Source organism: Trichosurus vulpecula, chromosome 5, assembly GCF_011100635.1.
Source record: "Trichosurus vulpecula isolate mTriVul1 chromosome 5, mTriVul1.pri, whole genome shotgun sequence".
In the NCBI taxonomy this organism is placed as follows: domain Eukaryota; kingdom Metazoa; phylum Chordata; class Mammalia; order Diprotodontia; family Phalangeridae; genus Trichosurus; species Trichosurus vulpecula.
This window is the reverse complement of record NC_050577.1, coordinates 221632-236529: the sequence shown is the minus strand read 5'-3', so window position 1 is coordinate 236529 and position 14898 is coordinate 221632. Positions and strand designations below refer to the sequence as shown.

The window sequence follows — 14898 nt, the reverse complement described above, 5'->3', positions numbered from 1 at the left end:
GAATACGTCAAAGTGATACTGACCTCCTGTACAGCTGCAGGGAAAGGAGAAAATGAGAGACATCGTTACTTTGGATTGCAGCATTATTGGGTCACTGACATCCAACAGCAGCCACAAGGCAGACTGATGAAAACTAAAAGATGAATTGGTTTCAACAACTGGAAAAGCCCCATTGTGTTTTATTGTGGCTTGGAAAAGTGGGGGAGGGAGGTAGAGCATTGGTGCCTGGAACATTTTACATGAGTCTCTAGCACAGTAACTCCCAATCTATGAAGGGTCGTCCTCTAACAACAGATGATTAAGAGCACTGGCAGATAAATGAAATTTTCCATTAATTAGCAATTGATTTACAACCACAGGTTAAAACTCCTCCACTGAAGCTCATCTCCAATGCTCTCGGGCAAAAAGGGCCTCCTGGACTTTGGCCCAGGCCCTAGCAAATGCCACACTGAACTGGAAAAGTAAGTTCTTGTATCAGACAGGCTAAGAGGACCAGAAGGAAGGGGAGGAAAACTGGGGCCAGGACCACGACAATCCTCAAAGACCCCTGGTGCAGGCCCTAGAGGTTCAATTACCCAGGGACTCTTGAATGCCTCAAAGTCTGAAAAGAGAAACTTAATTCAATATTGTATTAGTATTTACTGGGTGATGTATAATGAACCATTCCCTGACTTTAACAAACGAGTGTCCAGGTCAAATTTGGGTAGGCGATTTAGCCTTAGAAAAAACGCTCCATGGAACTATTTCTGGGGTGGCAAATGCTCACCCCCCATTATCTGTTGGGACCACAGCAAAGAATTTTAGGCCATCCTTTTGCTGCCTTCAGTCGTCATCTGGGGATGTGATGGGGCGCCGATAATGTGAACCTCGTCTCTTCCCGAACAGGGCACCCCAAATGAGCCATTTTAGGAGTCCCACGTTTTTGAATTCCTTCCATCAGAGCCGAGAGGCGGGGACTTGTTGAGTTTTTGAAGTGGGCATGCTGACAGAGGAATGGGGTCCGAGGGGAAACGCGTAATGTAGCACCCCCGCCCTCAGCCCCTTTCTTTATCTCTCCTCCCCAGCCTTGTGCCCTGCCCTGCCCGGGATGTTCTGGACGAATTGGTCCCTAGCCCTCCCTTCCCTCCCCCCCCACCCCCCCATTCTCAGCAATATGGGGACCTCGGTGGCTAAGGGAGACAGTTTCTCTAGAGGCCCGAGCTAGATGAGCCCTAATCTAGTTTCCTGGTTCTTGATGAGGAAACCATTAGAAAGCCCCTCTCTGCTGCCTCTTGGGGGAGTTTCGGATTCCTCACAGGCGTTGCCCAGAAGGGGGCGCGCCTCGCTCCCCACCCGCTTTCCAGGGGCTTGAATAAAAAATGGTTTTTAACTTTCGGGTTGATTGGGCTTCCCAAGATAATTGCAGCTTAATGGTCCCCATAGTCGGGCTAGACTTCCAAGCCCAGCCCAAGTTGTCCGGGACCCCTCCCCAGACCACCCAGAAGGGGGCGACCAGTCCACACTGATGCCTTCACTGCCAGGAGGGACTCGCATGTCTCCAGCCCGGGAACTCAAACGGGTTTTTTTTTTTTTTTTTTTGTTTTTTTAACAGCTTTCCGAGAGCAGCAGATTCGGAGCTGGAAGGACTGAGGGGATATCTTGGCAAGGCACCTCCCTCGGTTTACAGCTGAGGAAACCGAGGCAGGGACTTGGCGGGGGCACACGGCCGCGGTCCCATAGAAGAGTTGCAATTTGAACTCGGGATCGGGGCCCCTTCCACAGCGTCTGTCCAGAAAAGCCTGGCCATTCCTGGATCTCCCGGGGTCCACTCTGGTTTCACTCTTAAGTTTCTCCCATCGGCATTCCTATGACGCCCCCGTGGCCCCCAGCCCCCAGCCCGGGGGCCCGCTTACCCTGAGCTGCGGCAAGGCACCAAGTGGCCGCGAGCAGCAGCCAGAGGCGCGCGTCCGCAAAGCTGAGCATGTCTGCGGTCCGAGGGACGGACGGACGCTCAGACGGACATGCAGACTCCTTGGGGCGCGGGCCGGGCCGGGGGCTGTCGGAGGAGCGGAGAGAGCTGAGTTGCGTGTCCGGCCGACAGGAAGACCACCGGCCGCCGGCTGGATGCTAAAATAAGGTCGGCCGTCTGCCTGTATTTATCCGGCGCACGGCTCGGGGGGCCTGGGGTGGCCCCAAGAGCGCAGCAGCCAATGGGAAGAGGCCTGTGGGGGCCTGAGGAAGGGGGAGCTGGGCGGGGTCTCGAGGGGGGGGCTTCGAGGGCGGGGCGGGGCGCTCAAATTGGTTCCATTCTTTGTGAGGACGTGGACAATTTTGAAGTTTAGGAAGGAAATTGTGACTTGGCTTCCCCGCCCTCCCATCCCCCTTGCCCAGACACTCACAGGTCGGGCCTCTCGGAGATGCCCAGAGGTCCCTGCTCGGGGGCACTGGGATAGGGGGGTGGGGACAGAGGGCGGGACACCGAAGCAGGAGCTGTCCAGGTTCTACTTTACCTGTGCCAGCCTTGGTTGCGGGGGTAGGGTAGAGTAGGGCCAAGAAGGAGGAGGAGTGGGAATGGGGAGACTGGAGAAGATGGGGGGGGTTAGTACAGCGTGGCACAGGCGGCAGGGAAACCCTCCGCCCTCCTGTCCTCTCCAATACTTCCCACTCCTGCCCAGCCACAAAGCACCCATGCCGAACCACGCCCTGGCTCTGGACTGTCCTCGCGGAATTGTAGAGGCCGGGAGGTCCCCCCCCTCCCCCGCCCCGGGCGCTGCTCCACCAGAAAGATATGGAGAGAGAGATGGGGTTCCCTGCCCTGCTCCCAAGTCTGTCCGCCCCCTGAGACTCCCTGGAGACTCAGGCTTTCGGACTCAGGGTCTCTACAGACGGGCACTTGAGGATTCGAGATCCAGAAGTGACTTTAGAAGTTGGAGGAGGCTCTTTGGATATCAGCTATTTACTACTGAGGAAACCGAGGCAGGCTTTGAACTTATGTCGGCCAAACTTGAGAGGCAATGTGGTCCCAGAACTGCAAAGGATCTAGCTCCATTGAGGCTCCTCTCCCCCGCCCCGCCCCCGCCTCATTCCAGACCCCCTTTCCCTCAATTCGGGGGCAGGGTAGAAGAAAAGTGATCCTGTGGCTCTCTAGAGGAGGAAAAAGAATCACACTGCTCCCACCCCCACCCCCCCCCCCCGCCCGCCCCACCGTGAGCTGGCCTGGCCTTGTCTGCCGCCAACCCCAGCCCCCACGGCTGAGGAGAAGCTGGAGAGAGAGCCAGGGACAGAAGACACTGAGCTAATCACAAAACCTAGTGGTCTGGGGCAGATTGAGGCCGATCCACCCCCGAAGAAAACAGCCCAAAGTAATGGGCTGCAGAAGCTTGCTCCTCTCTGCTCCCTCCCTTCTGCTAGCTGTCCTCTGCTCCTCCTCCTCTGCTCCCCTCTCTGTTCCCCCCTCTGCTCCCCCTTCTGTTTCTCTTCTTTGCTTCCCTTTAAGATCCCCACCCGTCCCCCTCTCTGCTCCTTCTCTATTTCTCTCCGTTGCTTCCTTCTCTTCTTCGTCCTCTGTCCCCCACTCTGTGCCCCTACTCCTTCTCTGTTTCTCTCCTTTGCTCCCCTTCTCTGCTCCCACTCTGTCCCCCTCTCTGCTCCCTCTTGCTTCTCCCTTTCTGCTCCACTTTGCTATTTCTCTGGACTTTGAAGGAGAGCAAATTCCTAGCCAAGTAAATGAGGTGTCCCATGCTCTTTATTCCCCAGATTGTAAGAGATCCCAGAGAGAAGGCAGGTTTGTAAGAGGTAGAACATATGGTCCTCCACATCTGCCCAGTGCCCTGGAGTGGGATGAGCTGCACTGAGCCCATCACCCCGTGACCTAGAAAGAGGTTTCTTTCTTCCCACTGACCAGCATTAGCAAGCCCCTGGGCCTTAGAGATTGCGGGACACACCAGAGAAGAATTAGCCTCTGGTTTCCATTGTTGCTCGCTCTTCAGTCCATTAGACCCTGTGAGTAATAGGGGCAGATGGAATAATCTATCCAAGGACATTTGCTTCTTTCAGGAAGAGCTGCTGCTATCATGCCCTTCCAGGTTACCCCTTTGTTCTTACCAAAATCCTGCTGGAGTTCTCCATTTGGAAATGAATCCAGTGGCTCCTGGGGTGGGTGGGCCTTTGCAGGCTTCCTGCCTCCTCCTGTGGGGCTCTTGTCCCTGTCCGCTCATTCTTTCCCAAAGACAGTCTATCCAAGGCCTTGTCCCTTTCCCCAGGGCTTTCACCTCTCATAGAGACATACCAGGGGGCAGTTAGGACCCCGTCTTTGGTTTGGCCTTTGATGGGTCTGCCTTGTTTTCTCATCATTGTCCTCCCTGATGACACTTCTTCCACCATTTCTGTCTCATGCACTGCACCAGAAAGCTCTCTGCTGTCCTTTGGGTTGCCTGCCACCTGGGTTCTTGGGAGAGCCTGGCACTCCAGGATTCATGACCATGGAGCATTATCAAGAGACACCTGGGCTTTGGTAACAGCCTGAAAGCCTGGGGCATCCAGCTGCCCCTCCTTATCCCCTCTCCTTTCTAGTCCCACGTCCATGCATAGTGCCTGTCAGGTCAGCGTGTTGATGGGCTGTGTTAGGCTGGGCAGGAGGCATCCTTCATCCACTTGGTTTTTCATCTGTGGACTGTCAGACAAAACTCTTGGGAGGTTCCCGGATCTTACTGCAAAGACCTTGCCGTGCCGCCCTGGGCCTTGGTACAATCAGGACCATGTCATCAGTCATAGAATGGAAGCTCCCTGGAGGCAAGGATTCATGGCTTCTGTTGAAGCTGTAGTGAGTGTCACTGTACCTGGGACAGACAGTTGGTCTGCAAACATCCAGAGAGGGGTGACTCACCTAAAGAAGCTGGAAGGCCATAGTGCTCTGCTTGTGTGTGCTGGGGAAGTGACTTCCCTTCTTTGGGTCTCATGCTCTTTCCCCAGGAAGGGAAGGAGCAGAGGTATGCTGATAAATGTTCAACAACAGGCTCTCTGAAAAAAAAGCTCTAGACCTGCTTTTTTCTGAATTAACATTTTCTCCATCACTTTCTTATGTCTAGAAATCAACAAGACAATAAATCAAGCCCTGACTTATAGCATTTACTGATTTCTGAGGTGTAAATGAGAAACACTGAAAATTTAACAACCAGCTCCTTGGAGCTTGTTGGAGCTGATTCTATACCACTGCCTTTCCCACTCAATCAATTCCCAGTAGCTGCTGTCTACAGACCTTCAGGACCCTCTCCTTCCTTACTCGATGAGTTCAGAGCTTGTTTACAATTTTTCTCTCTTCTCCAACTCTTGCCTTTGTGCTTGGGCACTTCAATATACATATTGACTCTCCCTTAAATATACTAACCATTTCACTTAACCTGTTCGTTTCCATGGCTCCCTGCCCACCACCTCAGCTATATACAAAGATGGTCATACCCTCCACCTTGCCGTTACCCACAAATGTACCACCTCCGTGCTCAGGAATCTCTCAGTCCCCTTATCTGACCATAACCTATTGGCTTTCCACCTCTCCCCTAGTCCTCCCTTGGTCTACACCATGACCTCCAATTCCTTGACCCCTCCATTCTCTCCCAGGCTGTCTTCCCTGCATTAGCCAGTCTCTTCTCTTCTGCCCCTTTTGACCTTTTGGTGAACTCATTCAGCTCTGTACTGTCCTTTCCTCTTGAGTCCTTGGCCCTTTCTCATATCTCCAATTTCATGGTGCCAGTACTCAGCCTTGGATGACTCTCACTTCCTTCCTACTCATATGCTGCTGAATGAAGGTGAGGAAAATCCAGATGACTCTTCTGACAGGGTCCACTGCAAACTGATGTTACCCTCAGCTGGGCCCTCACTGTTGCCAGGCACTCCTACTCTGCCTCCCTTAGCAGCTCCCTCCTCCACTCTCCACAGCGGCTCTACCCAACCTTCTCATCCCTCCTCCACCCTCCCATGGCTACCCTCCCCCCACTCTCTCGGCTGAGACCCCTGTCTCATATTAGCCACTCTCCCAGAGCTCCCTCCTGTCCCCCTTTCCTCATCTTCTATCACTCAGGTGCCTTCCGTCCCTCTCCCCTCCAGCCCCATCTTCCATGATGAGGTGGCCTTCCTCCTGGCCAAGGCCAAGACCTCTACCAGCTCAAGGGATCCCATTCCGTCCTGCCTCCTCCAACACATTGCCCCCTTCACCCCCTCTCTTACTCTCCTTGTCTGCTGGTGCCTTCTCTACTAACTGCAAACATCTCCATCCTCAACAACAACTAAAACCAAACCCTTCTTCCACCCCCTCTAAGGGTTGTCCTATTTCTCTTCTACCTTTGTGACTAAACTCTCTGAAAAGGCTTCCACAGCCAGGGCCTCCCCCTTCTCTCTTCTCACTCTCTTACAATGTGGCTTCCAACCTTATCATTCACAGAAAGTGCCCTTTCCAGAGTGACTTGTGATCTGTTAGTGGCCGAATCCAGCGACGTTTTCTCTAGCCTCCTGCTTGACCTCTCTGCAGCCTCTGACGCTGCTGGTCACTCTTTCCTCCTCAGTACTCTCTTCTCTCCAAGTTTATGGGGCACCCCCATCTCTCCTTGGTTTTCTTCCTAACTATCTGCCCGCTCCTTCTCAGTTTCCTTCGATGGACCTTCATACAGGCCATGCCTTCTAGCTCAGGGGTCCCGCAGGGCTCTGTCCTGGGCCCTCCTCCTCCATACTACTTCACTAGGTGATTGTATCAGCTCCTGTGGATTTAACGACCACCTCTATGCTGATGATTCTGAAGTCTAGCTTTCCCACCCAATTTCTCAGTTGCCCTCCAGTTTCACATCTCCAACTGTCTTTTAGACATTTCAAGCCTATTGTCCAATAGGTACCCTAGACTCAGCCTGTCCCAGCCTAAAATCAATATCTTTCCCCAACCTCCCAACCTGTTCCCCCCACCCCAACTTGCCTGTTACCACTATCTTAAAGATCCCTCAGGCTCCCAACCTCAGAATTGTCCTGGGTTCCTTGCTATCTCTCACTGCCCATATCCAAGCTGTTGCCAGAGCCTGTCCATTTCTTCTTTGTAGATCTCTCCTATGTCCTCTCCTCTGACACAGCCCCCGCCCTGGTGCAGGATCTCATAGCCTCACACCTGGACTATTGCAATGAACTGCTGGGGGGAGGGGCTGCTTGCCCGAAGTCTCTCCCCCTTCCAGTTCATCCTCCATTCAGCTGCCAAAGCGATTTTCCTAAAACATAGATCCTGTCATGTCACCACCTCACTCAATAAACTCCTGTGGCTCCCTATAGTCTCCATGATCAAATTCAAAGTCCTCTGTTTAACATTCCAAACCCAACTCACTCCTCACCTCCTAGTTACCTTCACCTTACTCCCTGGCCTGTACTCTGATCCAGTGACACTGGCTTCCTTTCAGTTCTGTCGTTTGGCTCATGGCATTTTCTCTGGCTGTGCTCCCCAGCTGGAATGCTCTCCCTCCTCATCTTGGCTTCTGGGCTTCCCTCAACTCATCAAAAATCTCATTGTCTACCAGAAGTCTTCCCCACCCCCCTTTAGCTCTAGTGCCCCTCCTTAAATTATCCCACAGGGTAGAGCCTGTTCCTACATATCTGTTAGCTTATTGTCTCTCCATTCGATTGTGAGCTACTTGAGGGCAGGGATTGTCTTTTGCCTTTCTTTGTATCCCAAACATCAGGGGAAGAGGAGGGAATCAGCATTCGTATGGTCTCTACTAGGTCTGGGGGGTGTTGATAGGTGGCATTTAGGGTTAGGGTTCAAAGTGGATAGAAGGCTGGCCCTAGAGTCAGGAGGACCTGAGTTCAAGTCCGTCTTCTGACACTTACTACCTGTATGACTTTGGGCAAGTCACTTTGCCCTGTTTGCCTCAATTTCCTCACCTGTAAAATGAGCTGGAGAAGGAAATGGCTAAAACCACTCCAGTATCTCTGCCAAGAAAACCCCAAATGGGGTCATGGAGAGTCAGACAGGACTGAAATGACTGAACGACAGCAATGTCCCAGGTGTGGCGCTAAGTACTTTTTACAAATATTATCTCCTTTGACCCTCACAACGACTCTGCCAGATAGTTGCTAGAATTATTCCCATTTTACCATTGATGAAACCGAAGCAAACAGAAATTAAGTGACTTGCCCAGGGTCACACAGCTAGGAAGTGTCACTTAGCATAGTGCCTGGCACGTAGTAAGTGTTGCATAACTGCTGCCTGCCCAGGGCCCTGGGAAGCCCCTTCCAGATCTCAGTCCCAGGACCCTTCAACATGGATTTGTAGAGACCAGATCCCTAATGAACAAGCCCTTCCCCAGGCTCCTGAGGGGTTTCTGAACCAAACCTTTGCCTTCCTTGCTGGAAGCATTGAGGTGGCTCAGTGGATAGAGCGCTTGACGTGGTCAAGAAGACCCGCTTTTGAAAGTGGCTTCAGACACTTCCTAGCTGTGTGACCCTGGGTAAGTCACCTGTTTTCCTCAGTTTTCCTCATCTGTGAAAATGTTTCTTGTTTTGTCTATTTTTTTCTGATTCTCAGTGACTGAACTTGGAGTTTTCTTGGCAAAAGAAAAAAAATGCTGTTTGCTGTTTCCTTCTCTAGCTCATTTTTCAGATAAGGAAACTGAGGCAAACAGGGCAAAGGGTCACACAGCTAGAGCACTCATGCAACCTAGCTGTCCCATCCGTGAAAATGGGGATAATAAATGATATCTAACTCCCAGGGTTATTGTGAGGATCAGGTGAGCTGATGTTTGTAAGGTGTTTAATACAGTCCCTGGCACACAGTAGGTGCTGTATAAACGCTAGCTACTTATTATGATGATCACTATCATGACTACCCGGCCTCGCAGAAGCTCCTGAGAGCTCAGTGCTCAGGGCGTTCGCAGGGAACCCAAAGCACTGGCCAGAGCCTTCAGGCCCCCTTTGAGCACCGAGGAAACTTCAGCTCAGCCAGCTCTCTGGGTGCCCCCGGTCAGTCACTCAGAGAGCCTTCTTGGCAACCGCGGGAAGGCGGGAGCCCCTCCCCTCTCGCTGCTGATGTGGCGGCTCCTACGCACTCAGTCAGGCAGCATCTGGTCCCGGGGCGGGGCTGGGGTGCCGGGGGGAGCGAAGGTGGAGGCGGAGCTCGGGTGGGGAAGGGCCTTCCAGGCCCGGCTACTCTGACTGAGATCCAGTCTCCTTCCTGCTCCCTGGTCCCTGTGCCCAGGCAGCCCTTGCCCACTCCGCGGGCTGCCCAGGACCTGCTCTTCTTCGGACAGCTCGCAGACCCAGTGGGACCGCTGGAAGGCTGAGTCCCAGCTCTAGGGCTAGAGAACTCGAAGACCAGCCCGCCCACCTCCCTCATTTTGCCGTTGCGCAAACTACAGTAGTAAACATTTGAGGCAAAATTTGAACCCAGATCCTGACTCCAGAACTAGGGCTCTTTCCAATGCACCACATTGCCTGTACCTGTGACTCTACTGGTCCCAGGGCAGGTTGTCCCTCGCTCTCCTCAGAGTCTTACCTGAGGGTGCCCAGAGGTCAGTGCAGCACCACACAGCCAGGAGATTCCATCAGGGTGGCCACATTGTGATGGATACAAGAGCCTTGTGAGTTATGAGACATTAGCTGGCTTGTGTGCCCCAGTCCAAGCATCATCCACCTTTGCGGGGAAGCAAGAGTCTCCCTGTCTGGGTCTCCTCATTCATATGTGTTCTCCCTTCTTTCCCGCTCTAGTCTTAGTGTCCCTCCCTTCCATGGCTGTCTGCTGCCCATCACTGCAACTGTCGGGGCTAGGCTCGGGTCGCACATGCCTCTGTGTCCTCCACAGATGGTGCCGAGCTATGTGATGGGATGGTCCAGCAGAGCCCACCCAACCCCCTTCTTTAAAGCTCCGCAACCTCCTTCTGTGCCTCTGCTTTGGGCACATCTCCTCCTGCACCGAAGTTTCTTCACCTGTCAAACTTTTCTGCATATGAGGATGAGTTTAGCTATTCATGTAAATATCCGATTAGCAACAATAGAAAACTTCCTTTCCTCCAAGGACGTCAGCGTTTTCTGTCAGGATCAGGGTCAGATATGGTTAACAACAATCGCCATCTACTCCAAAAACTTGGAAGGTGCCAGGACTAGAGAAATGAGAGCTCTGGGCTTGGCCAGCACAAGACCAGTTGGGCTGCTGTGGTTGAAGGGCCTCTGGAATGTGAGCCTCTGCAGAGTGAGTTATGAGCTTGGAAGCAGCTGTGGAAAATGTAACTTACCCTTTGCAGGGAGACACGGGTGAACTCCCTACAAGCAGTCACTGCCTAACTCCCCTCTTTGTTCTTAGAGGAGCCACCGGTGCCCACTGGCATTGCCCATTTGCCTTGGGTCCTTGGAAGCCAAACTGAGCTTCACAAATGCTCTTTGAAAGATGCCCTCCTATCCCAATAGTTTGTTGGGGATCAGAGGGGTGGGGCTTACCTCTACAAAAAGGAATCCTTAGCATTAAAAATAAGGTTGTAGGGACTTAGAATTCCTGTAATTCCCAGCTGGGAGGGCACGAGGGGGAGGAGGGAGGGTCGCAGGGGCTAATGGGCTGATCCAGGACTTTGTCATAATGATAGTAATTATCATTTGTATCCTACTTTAAGGTCTACAGAACCTTTCTCTATGTTATTCCATTTGATCTCTTCTAAGAAGAGAAGGAAAAGGTCTGGGTATAGAAATGGAAGGTTTTTGTAGAACCATGGCCATGGATCTCAGAGGTGGAAGGACCCACATTTGGAGTTATCTTAGAATACCTAACAGCTCTGTGTGTGTGTGTGTGTGTGTGTGTGCTCGGGTGTGTCTTACAGGGCTTGATTTGCCGGAGATATGGGATCCTGGGGGCTGGAAGAAGCCTGAAAGCAGAGGGGCAGGCTGGGATTGTTTGTGGTCAAAGGGTTGTGCTGTGAAAGAGGGATGAGGCTTCTTCTGTGTGGTCCCAGAAGACAGACCCAACCAACCAATGTCAGTCAATCAATACTTATATATTGAGCACTGGTTCCACCCTGCTAGATCTCATGCCTGGAGCAATGGGTGGAAATAGCTGAGGGATGACATTAGGCTGATTGACAGGCCACTTTCTGACAATCTGACCCCAAACAGTTATGGCTGCCTGGGCAGGTGGCGTTGTCCCCTCCCTGGAGGTCTTTGGGCAGAGGCTGGACAACCACTTCTCAGCTCTGCTCTAATGGGGATGTCTTTAATGTCAAGGCTGTGGATGCCCCTTCCAAATCACACCGTGATTTTGTAATTAGAGGAGGTAAAAAAGAGAAGACATTTGAGGAGTAAGGGAGGGATCACTTTTTGGAAGGGAGATCCCAGTGGAATTCTTTGAGAGAGTAGATCTCTATACCTTGAAAGACAAAAGGGAATCTTAGTAGGCAGAGATAGGAAAGGAACCCTCACTTTTACATACAGCCTTGTCCTAGAATCCATCCCCAAGAAATGGTCCCCAACATGCCAGTCAGAACTTCATTCACAGTCATTCACCCCATTTCCCTGAATATGTTCTTATGTCCACCTTTCCCATCACCCTGGGCCATCCTGAATCTTTCTGCTCCCTGGTTGGACGATCCTGGCTGTCCTGTAGGGAGGCATTGTCCTTTTCCATCCCCCAGTTGGTGGGTAAGTATCCTCAGGCCCACTGACCTGCAACCCTCATTCTGGTTCCCTCAAGAGTCTAAGTGATGTCTCCAGCCCTACCAAAGTCAGGGTCTCTTGGTGATTTCCCATTCCTATGCAGCACAGAAAACAAAATCCAAAAAAAAAATGGAACTCACCATAAACATTAATTAACAGGCTTATTCATGAACTATGTACATATCGTGTGTTTGTCCTTTGTTTTTGAAGACGACCATAACATCAGGGAAATGATGACATGGCTTGCAGCTGACTTTGATTTGAGTGAGGGAGGGCTGTGCAAGGTCACCAGCCTCACTTTCTCCTCCAGAGCCATCTGGGTCCAGTGGCCAGATATCCATCAGGATGACTGGAGATGGCCCAGCTACTGTGTATGAATATGAAAACATGAGCACTCAAGGACTGTTATCTTGTCCCATGTCCCTTCCCCCAATTAACACTCCCCAGATAGGACATGGGATACATACTCCAAATGCCTCAGCTTCCCTATGACCCATTGGGTGGGTCATCCATCCATTAAAGCTCCTTTTCAAACCTCTACCCTTCCATTTTGGGCCCATGTACCCTCTCTCTGATGATTGGGCCATACATACAATGAAGGGTTTTGGGGATGGTCTCAAGCTGGGAGCAGGTGGGTCAGGTTGGCTATGCAGCAGCTCTAAACAGGCTAGAGACCTGGCATTTGGCACCTGACATTCAAGGTAGAGTTAGGCAAATGTCAGCCCTCAAAAGGCAAAAGGGAAAACTGGCGTTGGATAGGGGAACCAAACCAGGAAAGGAAGCAGGCTGATGGACAGATGGCCTGAGGGATGAGCTTGCCTTTTTTGGACAGATAACATCTCTTCTTTGTCTCTTTTGCCCAGGTCCCTGCTGGACACATGCCGCAGTCCACTTGTGCCTCCCCTGTCCTCTCTCTGGTCTTTCTGGTCCCCTGTAACTTTGTGATCTCCATGGTCCTTCTGGTCACCCATAGCTTTGCTTCCTTAGTTCACGATTTGTGATGATCCCATGGCATCAGCCTTTGAAGAGGAGACTATATGTAGAAAATATGGATGAAGACCAGGGAGGCAAAGCGTCGACTGGAGTGTTTCTTGATCCCCTTGATGAGCTTATAGGGTGGTGAGCCTTTGTTTGGGTCTTTGAGAGCATCTCCTTGGGGAGGGTGTGGATATATCTAATGGAGCCTTGTTGGGAGGACCAAAGACATCTCTTAATTAAGACTCCATGAATAGAGGATGATGCCTTCAGGATGAACTGGTTGGTTTAGTTGGTTTGTTGCCAGACCACAGGCTCCCAGTTGAGGGGTGTGTGTGTGTGTGTGTGTGTGTGTGTGTGTGTGTCCTAGGCAGCTTTGGTCCCAGAATCCAGATTTCTAGTGAGAAGAGGGAATTTTCTGAGCAGTAAATGGCTCTTGTTATAAAATAGTTATGTTCACGGATGTTCATGTCAGGAATGTCAGGAAGGAACTAAAGTCAGGATGTGGGGAATCAGAAGCTCAGGATTTATCCTCTTAGCTAGTCAGTCAACAAGCACATGTTAAATACTTACTATGAACTGGCTAGGCACTGAGAAAACACTGCCCCTGCAGTGTATGGGAGGCACCATAGCATATAGGCATGGAGGCCACCATAAAAGGTGGATTTGAGAGGAGTCTTAAAGAAAGCCAGAGAAGCCAGAAGACAGAGGTATAAAGGGAGACCCTTTGAGGAATGGGAGAAAGCTGATGCAAATGCATGGAGTCTGGAGATGTACCAGGCACCGGGCCAAGCACCCTCCACAGATGAGCTTGTTTGGTCCTCATAACAATCCAGTGAAGCAGGTGTTGTTATTAGCCCTGTATTACAGCTGAGGAAATGGAGGCAGGCAGCTAGTAAATATCTGAAGCTGGATTTGAACTCAGGTCTTCCTGACTCCAGCCCCAGGCACGGCATCACCCAGGTGGATCAGAGAAGACTGGTTCAAGAAGATGGGAAAGATGGTGTTCACGGGATTTTACTGAGCCAGTCTCCAACCTGAGAATGATGAAACAGCTGGCCAGAGACAAAGCACCAGTAATCAGGTAGGCTTTTAATTAATTAGTTATTAATTAAGTAATTAATTATGAGGAACAGATTTGCAAATCAGGAAATCTTCTGATCAGAATTCTGCCTTGCTGAAGTGAAGACACAGATTATATACATAAACCACAAGTGGGAGGGTGGGTTATCAACAATTGTTCCCAGGGTCAGAGCAGTTTCCCGTCACAAACCCACAAACGCAAGACAATACAGTAATTCTGAGTCCTGTGGAAGCGATATTGCTCGAGTCCTTGGGGGTCCTCACTTGGTGGTTCACAGGATCATTGTTCTGTGATAGGAACTGGTTCTACAGTCTTGGATCCGCTTCATTTCAGGTACGAAGGCAGAAGGAGGCCAATGATTATGGGCCTTTTTCAGTTCAAACTGCATTGTGAGTCCGACTCACAAGCTGGGAAAGGTAACTCTGAAAAACCGAATCTATTAGTATATTCATTACATATATCATATAGATTATTATAAAATCATAACTCCCTCCACATTCAGAAGAAGCCAGGGTGTGCCAGACTTTTGATGCCAAACAGAAGGTTTTCTATTTCATCCTGGAGGCCACGGGAGCCATTGGAGTGCACTGGGAGGGGGATGGGGGAGGGAGGAGGGGGTGTGTGACCTGGTCAGACCTGTGCTTTCAGAAAATCACAGTGTAGTCCAGATGGTGGGACTGGTGGGAAAGGGCAGCCCCAAATGACCAGAAACTCAGAGTCGTGACACATCTATGTGAGGTGAAAGAGCAACTCCAGAACCCCAAGAGGGTGACCTATTGGCAACCCCAACTTCCATTTCCTTCTGAAGGGAATATGGAGGGCTTTAGGAAATTAGGACGTCCTGAAGAGAGGGGAATCTCATTGATTGCTTATAGGCCAGTGTAAGTCCTTGCCTTTTGTTTTATTTTATTTTATTTTATTTTATTTTAGCGTGATGTAGCAGAACGAGCACTAGCTTTGGAGGCAAGAGGATCTGAGGTCAAATCTTGCCCTGATAGATTAGGTACCAAACAGAGGAGTTTGCATTTTATTTTAGCAATAATAGAGTCAGAGTTTATTGAGTGACTGAGTGACATGGTCAGACCTGGGCTTCAAGAATGTCCTTCTGGCAGCTGAGAAAGAGATGGGCTGGAGGAGGCAGGAAGAACAATGCTCCAGGTAAAGGCTGAGGGGGGCTTGACCAAAAGTGGTGGCCCCATGGA

The 14898-nt window shown here is 51.0% G+C and overlaps 1 protein-coding gene across 1 annotated transcript in view; it reads right to left on the bottom strand.

Moving 5' to 3' along the window:
• The window catches only part of COL1A2 (collagen type I alpha 2 chain), a 32279-nt gene extending 30192 nt beyond the window's left edge, over positions 1–2087 (bottom strand). The window contains exons 1-2 of the mRNA XM_036759755.1: positions 1893–2087; positions 24–34 (exon numbers count right to left, since the gene is read on the bottom strand). Coding sequence (XP_036615650.1) covers positions 24–34; positions 1893–1962 — 81 coding nt within the window. The 5' untranslated portion in view covers positions 1963–2087. The remainder of the gene's footprint in view (positions 1–23; positions 35–1892) is intronic.
• Positions 2088–14898: the final 12811 nt, after the last annotated feature.